Source organism: Leptonotus elevatus, chromosome 4 (assembly GCF_054856555.1).
Source record: "Leptonotus elevatus isolate MCC_2025b chromosome 4, RoL_Lele_1.0, whole genome shotgun sequence".
In the NCBI taxonomy this organism is placed as follows: domain Eukaryota; kingdom Metazoa; phylum Chordata; class Actinopteri; order Syngnathiformes; family Syngnathidae; genus Leptonotus; species Leptonotus elevatus.
In genome coordinates, this window is record NC_141242.1 from 11,730,261 (window position 1) to 11,743,915 (window position 13,655).

Genomic DNA, 13,655 nt, shown 5'->3' on the forward strand with positions numbered 1-13,655 from the left:
AGCAAAATTAGATTTTGGGCCCCCCTATCACCGCCAATAATATTATTGTTCATTCATACTCCTATAGTATTGGTGACTACTCAAGAAGTACTGTATCGATCTGGGAAAAAAGTGATCAAACATCCCTACTATATGAACGTAATTTAATTAATTATAAAAAAAAAAAAACCACAATTACATTAAATTACATTTAATTGGACTATTTTGTTTAATTGCTTCATGTGGAGAAAAGTACATTGAAGGGCAAGTCAAGTCAAAAATACTCTTTCCAATTATATGTTCTATGTGCTCCCACTAGTCTAAACACAGCATTGTGATTAATATTGTGTATGTGGAATATGAATTAAGCAGAAAAATCCAGCCATTTTTATCTATCTCACAGGGGCCATTTTGCCACTTGTTGTCGACTGAAAATTACATCACAGTTGCTAAGGGCTCAGGTAACGACCAATCACACACACCCGTTTTTCTGGCACTGCAGATGTCACTTTCAGTCGACAGCAAGTGGCAAAATGGACGCCGCCTCAGATGGATAAAAACGTGTGAAGTTTGCTGCTTAATGTATATTACATGAACACAATAACACTGGATAGGGCTGCATAAAAAATATTATTGTCAAGAAAATCGTTGACTTGACTTCCGCTTAAGAAAACCCCAGTAATAATTAAAAGCCTTAGGAAACAGTTCCGCTTCGTGTAGTAATTTTAAGGAACGAATCTTAAGGTCATTGGAACTTCTTAAATTTATATATATATCAGTTTCATATTACGCAGTTTCAGGAGAGGGAGGATAAAAAACATTCCACAGGGGAACACCGATAAAGAGGGACAGTACAGTGAAGTCTTATCAGCGCTTTATGTGTGTTCAGGTTGTTTTGGTCCGATACATTTTAAAAGCAGTGGCTAACTCTCGCTGACATGGATCGCTGACTCTTTGTGACATGGAATTGTGGCTGTTAAAAATCAAATCTAACAATGGCTACAAACACCTACAGTGAAGTAGTTTGGTTTGAGCAGAATCTTGCCATTTGCCACTGGGAATAATCTTAGCTTTAAAGTTCTTGGAGGAGGAAACAGCGACCTCTGTTGGACATTCATGCTCACACAGGATTGAACCGTACTGGAGTGGATGGAGTGTGCCAATTTGACAATTATAGTAATATACTATACAGTACTGTTTTTTTTCTTTCCTTTTTTTTTGTAAAAACATGTCAGTCTGTATGTTTTTACTTTGACTGAAGTCGTTTGTACTTACCAGTCTTTTATCTGTATTTAAGTACAGATTGAGAGGACTTTTGCCCATGTGCTTATAAATAAGAAACAGTCAAACAGAAGTAAATACAACTATTTAGCATAGTATATAAACATAGTAAAGAAAATTTAAGAAAAGATGAAATAAATAGAAAATGTGTGTAAAGCAGTTGAAGTACCTGCACTTGTGGCGCCACCTAACATGTTAATTAGCGCTCAAGGCGGCTACGAGGTCGACATTGCGGAGTCGACATGGACATGGACGACTTGAATGATGTCGCCTTCCCAGCTGGATACGAGAGCGACAGCAGTGGCGAAGAATGGTTCATGGCGCGTCCGTCTGACAAAAAGCCTTTCACTATGAAGGCAAGTTCCACTTGGAAACAACAATAAAAACCGTCGTTTCACTTGTAGTGGCAGTGTTAGCTCGCGCTACCGGAAGTAGCCACCTTGCCGCCATTACCTATGTTAAGAACTTGTTGTTAGCCCGCTAGCTCGCAAGCTAGCGTTTCTCGTTCGGTGTCCGGAAAAATAAGTCAAACGCTGCCATTAAAGAGTGAAATGGTTACGTGTTATCCCTTACAACGTTAAGGTCTTCGTGGACTCGTGGATAATGATGAAACTATGATTTTAATAATGAGAATAACGTAAGCTGTTGTATTATTGTAGTCTTAGGAACATGCAGTAGACTAGCCAAAATTTGTACTCAAGTAAAATTAGGCCGACTTTAACAAAATTACTCAAGTCATATAATAATTACTTGAGTAGAGTAAGTATCAGGAGGGAGAGGGGGGGGGGGGGGTTGTATATACAGATACTGCGTAATTGTTCAGTAACTTTTGATTAATTGTTTTATAACACAGAGCCCGAAACACAGACAAATACTGTGCAAATTGTTGTATGCCAGCAAAAAAAAGCATTAAGAAAAAAAAAAGGTCACTCAAATTGTTTGAGTTGTATAAAAATATCCCATTCCCAACATGACACATTTTGAGCTACAGACGACACTAAGTATTATAGTGTTTCAGTGGTGCAACACAAAATAATGTTGCAAACAAATTCCATTCAAATATTCTGTGTTGTACATAAATTATATATTTGTTATTGTGACAGAATACCGGTAATGCCGTGGCACATCCAGTGGACAACGTCTATTTGTTAAAAATAGCTATCCGTGAAGGTGACATTGAAGCCATTGAACAGCTGCTGGACAATGGCAAGAACCTTTTCATTCCTAAAACAGCAATTACATGTGTTTGTATACGGTATATTAGAGCATGTAATTGTGATCATGTTGATGTTGTGCACAGGCATGGACATAGAATGCAGCCTGGGCATTGGCTGCACTCCTCTGATGTGTGCTGTCAGTGGGGCAAACTACGACATGGCCAAAATGCTTCTGGACCGAGGAGCCAACGCCAACTTCGAAAAAGGTCCCTCTCTCAGGCAAAATAACAATTTACTCCTTGATCATATCAAATCATTAAAAAATTTAACTTCCAGTAAGACACAGAGCAAACAGTGTTTTGTAAAATTAAATTGTAACTGCTTTTGAAGTGATCGAAGGGCATGTTAATTGATAATAATCAGCAATTTTGTAATCGTACGAAAGTAGTGAGTAATGTTGATTTTCTTTAAGATCAGAATTTGTAATTTTTATGAAAATATGTGCATTTTGGGAGTAAGAAAGTTGCAGTCTTATGACAAACCCCCCCCCCCCAAAAGACAGTTTTTTGTTGTTGAGAATATCACATTTCACAACATCAAACAATGTGTTGTAGGCGTGTTGAAAAAATCGATTTAGCGATATATCTCGATATTACAGCACACAATTCTTGTATCGATCCAACATGCGGCCGAATCGATGTTTAAACATCAATTTTTGATGTAAATATTCAACAAAACGTCTTACTTAGGGTTAGGGTTCACACTTTAAGCATGGAAGAATGTTATATTAATGTAACGTTAAGCCTTAATATTGAATTTCAATGCTGTTCAAACATGAAACAGATTGTAACCTGTTTGTTAAATACAGTTTTAACACCCCGAGATGTTGATTTCATTTATTTTATGACCTCTATGTAAGTGCAAGGCGAGGCCTTCTTTCTGTTACTACAAGTAAAACACAGCGGCACAGTCAAGGCCTCACCATCAACATCTTTCATCTGACATTACTTAACAGCGATGACGCCAAAGAGGAAATGTTGCAGAAAACACCACACCTCTGATCCTTGGGAGTTGTTTTTAGTTCAGGCAAATTGCCGCCGCCTCATCATCCAATGCATGTGTTGCGTCAATGTCTGCATGCTTTAGAAAAAAGAAAAAAAGGCACGCCGGAACAACTCTTCCATGTCGGGAAGGCCTACATCTTTACTCAGTGCTCCTTCATGTCAAGCATCACAAATAGATCAAATGGAATGGGAGAAAAATTAGGAAGTAGATGAGTAGTAGATTTCAAAATAAAAGCAGTCAACGACTACATTTTTGTTTTATTTCCAAAAACAAAGCGAACTCTGGATTAAACTATGCTGTCGTCAGCATAGTCCTTTCAATCTCTCAAAAATAAAAAGGCACGTTTTTGTGTGTTCCAAGATAAGCAGTGTGCTTGTCATCCATTCACGCTATGCTGTTGTTAACCAAAATGCTAACGCCTTGCTACCAATGTGCCCAGTTACTATACATTCCATCAAAAGTTCAAGCGAGTCCAAGACAATCTCATGAACTCAACGTTAGAGGCAGGTGAAGTAAACAAATAAACTCCCCAATGGCTTTTTTTTTCTTCAAGGGAATCCACGAATGAACGCATGAACGACGCACATCCCGCTCGCCACACTGCTGCCATTCCCGCTCATCAAAATCTCAGGATCAGCATTTATTTACTCCGATCCCATGCACACACAAGCTGGGGCCGTCTGGTTTGTGCCCACGCAAAGAAAATATAAACAACAAAGACACAGCAACACACATACAGATGGGGAGGCCTAAACACACATAGCCACACACACAAACACATTGCCGGAGCTAAATTGGAATAGAATGTAACGCGAAGCCATTTGAAGCCAACATTAAGGTCGGTCAGTATGTCCATTAGGAGTAGACACACACAAAAAAATATCAACAAGCCATGCTCGAAATGATATCATAAATCTGCCATTTTGGTTTGGAGCGCCCATTTTATGGTCACTTTGGGCTCATTTTCAGGGGTTCTACAAAGATGAGAATGAGAACTCTGCCAAGAGAATTTTGTCCGATTGCTACCAAATTTCAAGCACATATGGTGTAAAGATGACGAGCTTCAGCGCGTCAGATTTTTTCCCATGTAGGAACCCCCCGAGTAGTAGTAGTGACATATTCTGCATATCAGCAAATGTCTTGTTACTGTTTGTAGATTGCTGGACGGTGCTGATGGCCAGCTGCACTGCAATGGCGACGGAGGACAAGATTGCACGCTGTGTGGAGCTTCTGCTCTCCAGGAACGCAGATCCCAACATGGCGGACAGGTACACGTCAAAATCGCGGAGTCCGTGACTTGATCCAAAAAGTTGTCGGCTACGTACTTTAGGATTTGTGATTGCAAATGTTAAACACGTTTAAAATGTACGATTGTTTGCTGGACTGTTTTCCCGGCAGATCAGGGAAGAAAAATCACTTTTAACTCGAATTCGCTCTCAGCCATTTTCACTGAAGCAACCCCCTTCACTCCCGGCTGTTTTACTGGATTTTGATCGATTTCGTAAGGCTCAATATTGAGTTATATTGCTATAAAAACATGAAACCTACCAAAATAAGTCTCTTCTTTCATCAGGAAAAAGGTATATTTCTATCTGTTTCCATTTTGCAGCAATTAGCATTAGAATATAGCAAAATTTCGGTATTATTCACAAATCTATTTAGAATTCCGAGTAATTTAGTTTTTTTTTCAACATAGTCCTGGTTCATTTCCTATGCTCTGCTGCCCCCTGCTGGCTGTTTGTGTAATAACTACCATTTCTTTAACTGTTCTTTGCAGTTGAAAGGCTGCATCAAAGGCGTATGCTCAAGCATACAAAAGCATAAAGACGTATAAATACGTCTTTGGGACACATTTAAAATAGAACATATTTATACGTTTTGGGGAGCAAATTAGTTAATTACAGGTGTCAAAATGAATCGATAATCAAATTAATTGAGAAACTACTTAAATAATCATGTAACATCAAAATAAGACATTTACCAATATCTGCTTTTACTTTGGAAAACAATGACTGAACCTGAACTGAATCAGTTTCAGAAAGGCTGGTAAGTATAAAACATCAATGCATCTCGTGTGCTATCGCTCGATTGTTTTTTAGCTGAAATTTTTAGCTAAATAAACAAATATTTTACTTTTTTGTTGTTTCAATTGTAAAATCAATGAAGCTTGCAACAGTTTTTTTTGCAAGCACAAAGAAAATGACCGTGTGTCTGTTGCGCCCTAAAAGTCTTTTTTTCAAAGTCTCAGAACAAACTATTTTCTTTCTACGACCTCTTATATTATGTGACACTGATTGACTAACTGTTGTACTAGCCCTTGTTAAGGATTTAAGATATGATTTGCCACAATCTGTATCCACCATTTAAAACTGTTGGCGATCTTAAAAAATAACTTGTTTTGCTGTTAAATGATTTTTCCGATCACACTTTGCACAAATGAAACATTTCCTGTGTAAATCTCGCCAAAATGACGCTGCATCTCCTGTTTAGCCGACAAGCTAGCACACTGTTTCTCAACCAGTGCCAGGAAAGTGATCAGTTCCCTCCTAAACCAAATATTTGATACCGACAAACCCCCCACAGCGCAACGTTGACGTGGTTCGATGCCATCAAACCTCCTCCCCCGCCGCCGTCGCTTACGTCGAAGCATCAAACACAAAAATTAACGCCAGCTGCTTTCAGTGTAAACAAACAGCAACTCCCAATTGTTCACATGCGTTCACATTTACTCGACCGTCGAGGCCGGAAGTCGCTCGGAGCTGCTATGCACATGTGAGCATGCACAACGGCTCAATCTCGGCCCGCTGATACAAGCCTAATGAAGACATTAAGACATTTTTACCGTGGATTTTATTTTCCCTAAAAAGGGGTCATCTTGACCTGTTACATAACTGGAGGGTTAAAGTTGCCTATTGAAACAGTGACGTCTGACCTGTTAATCACAATTAGACCTTAAATCTCAACTGGCCTTTTTATAGCCGGACAGTTGCACAGATAAGAGTGATCTACGGTCCCGGTGATTGGAACACACACACACACACACACACACACACACACAGAAGCTGTATGAGAAAGACCTTGTGAGGGCTGTCACGCTGACAGTAGAAATGAACGATGCGACCGTTCCCGTTCCCACTACTCAAAGAGGAAGTGCACCGTAGTGATGTGGCAAGGAATGCGCGCAAATTGACATAAAACATTAACTTTTGTCTACGTGACGGTGATTAATATGACTGTTTGCCGTCATGCTGTTTGACCAGTGCGGACTCTTTCCCAGACGACTCGCTAAGTCAGCGCCGCAAGTCAACAGTGAGCTCGCCCCGGACGTGTGACGTGTAGAAAAGTGATTCATTCATCTCAATCCTCTCCAAGCACGATTGCTGTTATTGAATTATTTTTTTCAATGTATCTTTACTGTTTTCTTGAAATTTGCTCTTCACATGAATTTAAAAGTATTTTCTTACATTTATGAAAGACCTGACTTATTGCACTTTAAGACAATTCAGAAATTTGTATTTACAATTATTGAATTAGAATTCTGAAAATATTTTCACTCTCCTCCTTGCTAATGTCAATGTTTGTGTACCACTTAAACCCGTGGGTGGTATTTTATTTTGAAATAATCTGGTCAGAACCATCAAAAAGCACAAAATGGGTCACAATTCCACTCACGGGATAATGATTACAACATGTGGTACTTTCATTAATAAACAAAATTATTTCACCAGTTATTGCCTCCGCAAAATTAATTTGTTAATTAATTTGGAACGAAATGTTTATGGAGTTTTTATCATGTCCTTTGTATTTAAAAAATAATTGATGTTTCATAAGTAATCAATATCAGATTGAAGTGAAGTGAATCGAATCGAGGGAAAAATCGAATCAAACAATTCTTGTGAATCGAAATCGAATCGATTGAGGAAATTAGAATCAATACTCAGCCCTATCATTTAGCCTACCACACACAAAGTGAAATATTTCAAGCCTTTATTTGTTTTAATTTGGATGATTATGTCAGGAAGACCCCAAAATAAAATAAAAATCTGTGTTTCACAAACTTAGAAAATGATGATAAACCAAACATTGTAGCCTCTCGGTGTCTTGCCAGCTAGTTACCGCAATACAACTGCAGAGGTTTTCCTCAGCCTTTAAATGGTCTCAGTCTGGTCTAGTAGGCTTGAGAATCATAGAGAAGACTGCTCATTTGACGGTTGTGCAGAAAACCGTCACAGATTGGGGGGGGAAATGTGGTCGAAAAAGGTGCACAACTCTGTTGACACGTGTCGCTGCAACACAAATGAAGCCCAAAAAAAAAGTCAGATCATGTGCTAAAAAAACTTCCATTTCCAATTTCAATTTAACATCCAAAATCTACTCAAATCAATTCTATATTTCCATGATGTCCAAAGATACAACAGAAATCCATGTACAATTACGGTTAAAAAAAAAGAAGAAGATTTTTTAAGAGTGTGTGTGTGTGTGTGTGTGTGTGGGTGGGTTTGGGGGATTAGTGCGCCATCTTTGTTTGAGATGCTGATGGTAGGGTGAGGTTAGAATAATTGAATTACAGCAATAAACCCCAGTCTATAATTTCTCATGTGTTTTTTAAGGTCTCACACGACGTGCCTGATGTTGGCCGCCATTAAGAATCACTGCAAGATCCTTAACCTGCTGGTGTCCCACGGGGCCGACCCCAATTTGCAGGATGCCAACGGATACACCGTATGTACCGTTATGATTGCTGCAGGTACACGTGTGTGTATTCTGTGTAACAAAGGTGACGTTTCAGGCCTTGGCGCTGGCCGTGCACAACGGCGGAGAGAAAGCCGTGCTGAAACTCCTCCAACTGGGAGCTGACAGCAGCATCGTCACCAAGGCGGGAAAGACCCCTGCTCAGCTGGCGTTGCTTCGCAAGCACAAACAGGTACCTTCAACATTGACTCAAGTCTCTTTTTCACAAAAGCTCCTGTATAATTGCCCCTTTATAAAGTGCCAATGTATACAATTGAGGAAAAAAAAAATGTAGTAAAATAAGAAAATTATTACTTCAAATAAGCACAATTATCTGCCAACAGAACAAGAAAAAATTACTTAAAGTTCCCTGTAAGATTTAAAAAAAGAAAATAATTTTAGGCCCATATCAACCACAGCGGTCTTGAATTTTTTTTTAGACTAAAAACATGTAATGTTGACTGTTTTTCAAGCTGTAATAAATATAATTATTTTTATCTTAAAATACATAAGTATTTTTTTTACGCTTGGATAATATAGCCTGAGTGTCAAGCAGGGAGGTCCCTTTTTATTGTCTTTGGTATGACCCAGCCAGGAATTGAACCCACAACTTCCAAGTCTGAGGATAGCACTAGACCACTGCGCTGGTACTGGAGCAAGGAAAAATGAGTTTAGTAAATATAACGAAAATAACCACTATTGCATGTTTGTCAGATTGTTTTTGTACTTTTATTTTTTTCCGTTTATCGTATTACTAGATTATGCAAAATCTTAAAATAAGAAAATTCAATTTATGAAACCCCAGTTCAGGCTTTTGATGTTGGTTAGTTGTCATCTTAAAATGTGCAAAATGCTTGTTTTAAACCTCAAAGTACTTAAAACTGGCTGTTAATACTCGATGCCTGATCAAATAAGATAAGTAATAAGAATCTTAAAATAAGCACAATAATCTTGTCTGACAATTACATTTGAAGTAAAAATAACTTGTCAAAGCAAAATAAGCCAATTTAGATTCAATTTAAGAAATTATATCTTAAGATTTCAGTTTTTGCAGTGTTGTGTGCATTTAGAGATATGTCAGCGCTGTTGTACTCTCTCATTTATTCAACAAATACTTCAGTGTAATTTGTGCACAAAATCCTGGTCGTTTGTAAGTGTGTGTATTGTGCGTATTCGTAATACCTTGTAGATCTCCAGGATTCTGTCCTCTGCGTTGAGCGTTGATCTCGCGCTACCTTTCAACTCCACGGAGGAAAAACTTTCCACGCTCGTCAAGGCCAACACTCAGGCTCCATCTTTTGCGGAAAGGTAAAAAAATTGTACAGAAACTTCAACATGAAAATATGCATACAGTTGTCAAATATGCATACTGGTAAACGTTTCTTAAGGTTGTCCTGGTTGAGAACTTTGTATTTGTTGCCCTCTGCTGGATTCTCTCAACAACTGCAGGAATAACAATGAAATAAAGCCATACAAGTCCCAATGTCTCTTTTTACATAACAGCGTACCCAAGCTGGATGACCTGGAGCTCCTGCTTCACGGCCTGGATCTGGACTACCTCATTGACATCATGCACGTACGTCAATGCTTATTTGAAAAAGGTCATCTGACTTGATTGCCTCTTTTCATTGGGTTTAAAATCATTCCTACTTTTACACAATATTTAAAATCACCCTCTCGGCCAAAAAGGCCTTCAACAAATGCTTTTGTGAAAACATCCACGCCCTCGCCACCTTCCCACATCTTCCCAATGTCACCATATTGATTAATGATAGCATGTCGTCTCTCGTTAGCGCCACAGGTGAGATGTTACAGTAGCAGCTGTGAGTCGCTATGACATTTTCATGTAATGAGGTGTGCAGTTTACATATTTTCCACGCACGCTACCTGGAATGCGCACGGAGGTTTTGAGCTCAGTTTGACAGATGCTGGTGTCGGCCATGCAGGCGCATCTGCTCCCACCGTTCACGGTTGTGCCGTGTGCCTCCACAGGAGAAGGACATCACCTGGAGCGAGCTGCTGACTATGGAGGAGGAGGGCCTGGAGAAGGTACAGGGCGACTGCAAATGAATGACTGTCAGTGAACAGGAGGATGAGGGCAGTTCATGCTGCACATGCACACGTATGACTTTGAGAGCGTTTTTTAAAAATATTTTGCCTGCTTTATTTAGAAAGGGTTAGGTACCCCATTATTATTATTATTATTAGCGGCACATTTGTCACTTTTAGAGATGCTCACTAATGATTATTTTATGAAATCTTCAATCAATGATGGTCTCTCGTTGGCTGCGGGCTGCAAATACATTTCCAGGCAGATTGTCCATTCGTGATGGGTGGCCGAACGTTTCGATCTGCGCACCTCTAATTCTATGATATATTCCTTCAGGTTGGCATCACAGATGCAGCAGACCAGCAGAAGTTTCTGAGTGCCGTGCAGCAGATGCACTTGGACAAATTGGACATGGAAATCATTGAGCAACTCGAAGTGACTGACGGCGGGTTTGTATCATGTCTTCTAATCAAAGACCTCTCACTAAATGGGAAAAAAAAAAACAAGCGGTGTGTAATGGTCCACAATGATATGTACAGTGTTCCCCTGCATAATTTACTATTTGCAAATTCATTTAGTCACTTATTTAAAAAAGAAAAAGAAAAGAAAAATATTTTGTTAATTCACTGAAAATCATCTTCTTGAAATGAGGGGCCAGAATTTATTTTGAAAGGCCATTGTCCTGTTTAATTGAAAAAAATTGTGAATTGCCGCCATTTTGCGATATCTATAAGCAATTATAATGACCTAAAAGTTTTTGCTTTTCGCTGCGGGCGGGGCTCGGTCCCCAGCATCAAGCCAGTTTTTTTTTAAGACTGCGACGTTTCTCCCCCACTGGAAGTTGTCCATCACACCTGTGAGCATCTCTCATTCTCATTTGTGCTCACCTCAACCTTCAGTAATGGTTTTAAGTGGAGCTGTAATGATTTGTAAGGCGAGAGGCGAAAAGGGCTCATTTTAGCCCACCCCATCGGCTCAGCGGACAGACGTCAGGAGACAGAAAGATGGTGGAAGGCTTGACCAGGACGAGGCCTCCCTCTAAGCCACCTCACTACTTACAGATCGAGTAAACACTCATCGTATTCAGGGATATTGCGCATGTTGACAGGATTTAAAACAAAACAGGTCTATTTAGTATGAAATATGAATTTAATAACTAAAGAACTTTTGATCAACTGATGGACATGCGCATCATGATCACTTTTGTTGCATGTAATGCTATTGTTAATATACAACGTGGACAGAAAAGTAACAAAAGACAACAAAACAAACAAATGAAGTTTTTCTGGCTCAACATTTTCATGGATCTTAAGTCTAAAATTGCAATTTCCAATATGGAGTAAAAGGTCTGCAAATGCACGATAATCAACGTTGGTACTTATGTAATGAAACCTACTAAAATGTGTTTTAAAAAAAACATTTTGTATATTTTTTAGCACAGAAAATTTGGGCTACTTTGAAATGTTACAAAATTAGAATTCATTTAATTCGAGTAAAATTTACATATAAGTAGAACAGTTTTTTCCTGTCCAAAAAATCTTTATTAAGTTATTTATTAAAAAGAGTAATAAAAAAAAGAAGATTAAAATGAATATTAATTATGATTTTTTTTTTTTATATATAAAGATGAAACATTCAGAAAAATCTGTATTGCAGAGATCCAAAATGAGCAATGTGATTTAAGTGATAAAATCAAAATAAAAAATCTAATCAAAAGATTGACAGGCAAGGTCACACATTTTTCCCCGTGTAAAACAACAAAGCGTAACATAACATCAGATATTTCTGCGGGCGTGCTGTCATCGCCGCGCTAGACAAACTAGGAGCAGGGAGAAGGGAGGCTCGGCCGCCTGACACTGTTTACACTGCTCACTCTGACAGAGTGCGCCTCCTCCAAGGCAGATGTAGCGCTAAGATAACAACTATCAATAATCCACGCTGTCGACTACGCCGCTTGATGAATACGAATCACTAATCATCCCAGAAGCTTGTTCACTGGGTGGGAGGGAGAAAGGCCAGCCACCTGTTTGCTCGACATTTTTAGATAGTAACAATCATTTGTATTCATAAAAGAAACTGTAGTTTAATGATTTTTTTTCAATGTTCTTCAGGAGTGAGGAATTTCTTAACTTCCTGCTCAAGCTGAAGCAGCATTGCGACTGTCTGACGGAAACCGTTCAAGACACTATCCGCCGCTTCCCCCTACAGGCCTCTAAGGTACACTGCATGTTCGGCCACTTCATTAGGCACACGTGATGTCATTACAGAAAAATGATTCTTCCAAACGTGTGTTTACAAATAAAGCACTTAAGTACTGTTTGTTGCTGCTTTTTGTGTGCTAACGTGCCTGCGGGTGTAGCTGGTCTTCAAACTGGACCCCAAGAGGGAGGCCCAGGACGTGTGCAGCCAGCTCATGCTGCAGACCAAAGACCTGCAGACCAAAGTCAACTGCCTGCACAATCTGCTCTGCCAGGTCCGCAAATTTCTGCATACTGTATTTCAGTGTTGACAAGCTCCAGCGTGTGCGTGTGCGTGTGTGTGTTTGCCTGACAGGAGCAAATCCTCACAGCCAATAAGTCAGCACCACTGTGACACAGCCCTGTCAGCACGCAGACACCAGGGGGGAGGGAAGATTGGGGGGGTTTAGAGGGCTGATGGGAAAGGTCCGGGTTGAGGGGTGAGAAAAGTTGAAGGAGCAACACGTAGACAAATTGGGGGTGAGGGGACTGTGGTTCCTCAGCTGTGGGTCCGAACCCAGGGAGGTCTTGGGGGAGCTGTGTTCGCTGCTCTGAGACGCACAAGTGGGACTAAAATCAATGCGTTTCACACACAGATGAACGAGGCCCAAAACGTCGATCAACTTCCTGCGCCCGTCACCCACGGCGATAAGACACTGCCAGCCCTGGCGGGCGTTGCGGCGAGGGCGCTGGGGGCTGCCCTCCTCTTCGTCTTCGGCCATCGCTATCTGCCCAAGTTAAGGAACGTCTGCACATCCTTTTAATCATTAATGTGCATTTATGTTGAAACAGACGCTTTTATTTGGATGTTACCAAGGCTTCTTGTAACATTGTTTATATATATATATATATATATATATATATTACAAGTTTTAGTTTTTAGGAGCTTGTTGTGGTCTGGAAAAATGGAAATTGATAAAGAAATTTAAAATGGGCAAAATATTTGGCTCCTGAAGTTCATAAAGCCAAAAGCAGCTTCTCAACAAAAAATATTTGATCTTATTTGACAATTTTGGATTATTTCATACTTAAAATAAAAAAAATAAAGTGCAGAAGCAAACAAGTTTGACTTGTGAGTGACTTCTTGATCTCCCAATGATCAAAGATGGAGGAAATGCGGCATGACGCTCGGAACTCCGTGTGACACATAATCTC

The 13,655-nt window shown here is 39.6% G+C and overlaps 1 protein-coding gene across 1 annotated transcript; it reads left to right on the plus strand.

Moving 5' to 3' along the window:
* The first annotated feature begins 1,436 nt into the window (after positions 1-1,436).
* asz1 (ankyrin repeat, SAM and basic leucine zipper domain containing 1) lies at positions 1,437-13,563 on the plus strand. Its single transcript, XM_086073392.1, has 13 exons — positions 1,437-1,616; positions 2,364-2,474; positions 2,569-2,683; positions 4,639-4,750; positions 8,093-8,204; positions 8,272-8,406; positions 9,403-9,521; positions 9,717-9,789; positions 10,206-10,262; positions 10,600-10,712; positions 12,375-12,480; positions 12,623-12,736; positions 13,097-13,563. Exons 1-13 carry the CDS (start codon positions 1,503-1,505, stop codon positions 13,262-13,264), a joined length of 1,449 nt encoding a protein of 482 aa, XP_085929518.1. The 5' UTR covers positions 1,437-1,502; the 3' UTR covers positions 13,265-13,563.
* Positions 13,564-13,655: the final 92 nt, after the last annotated feature.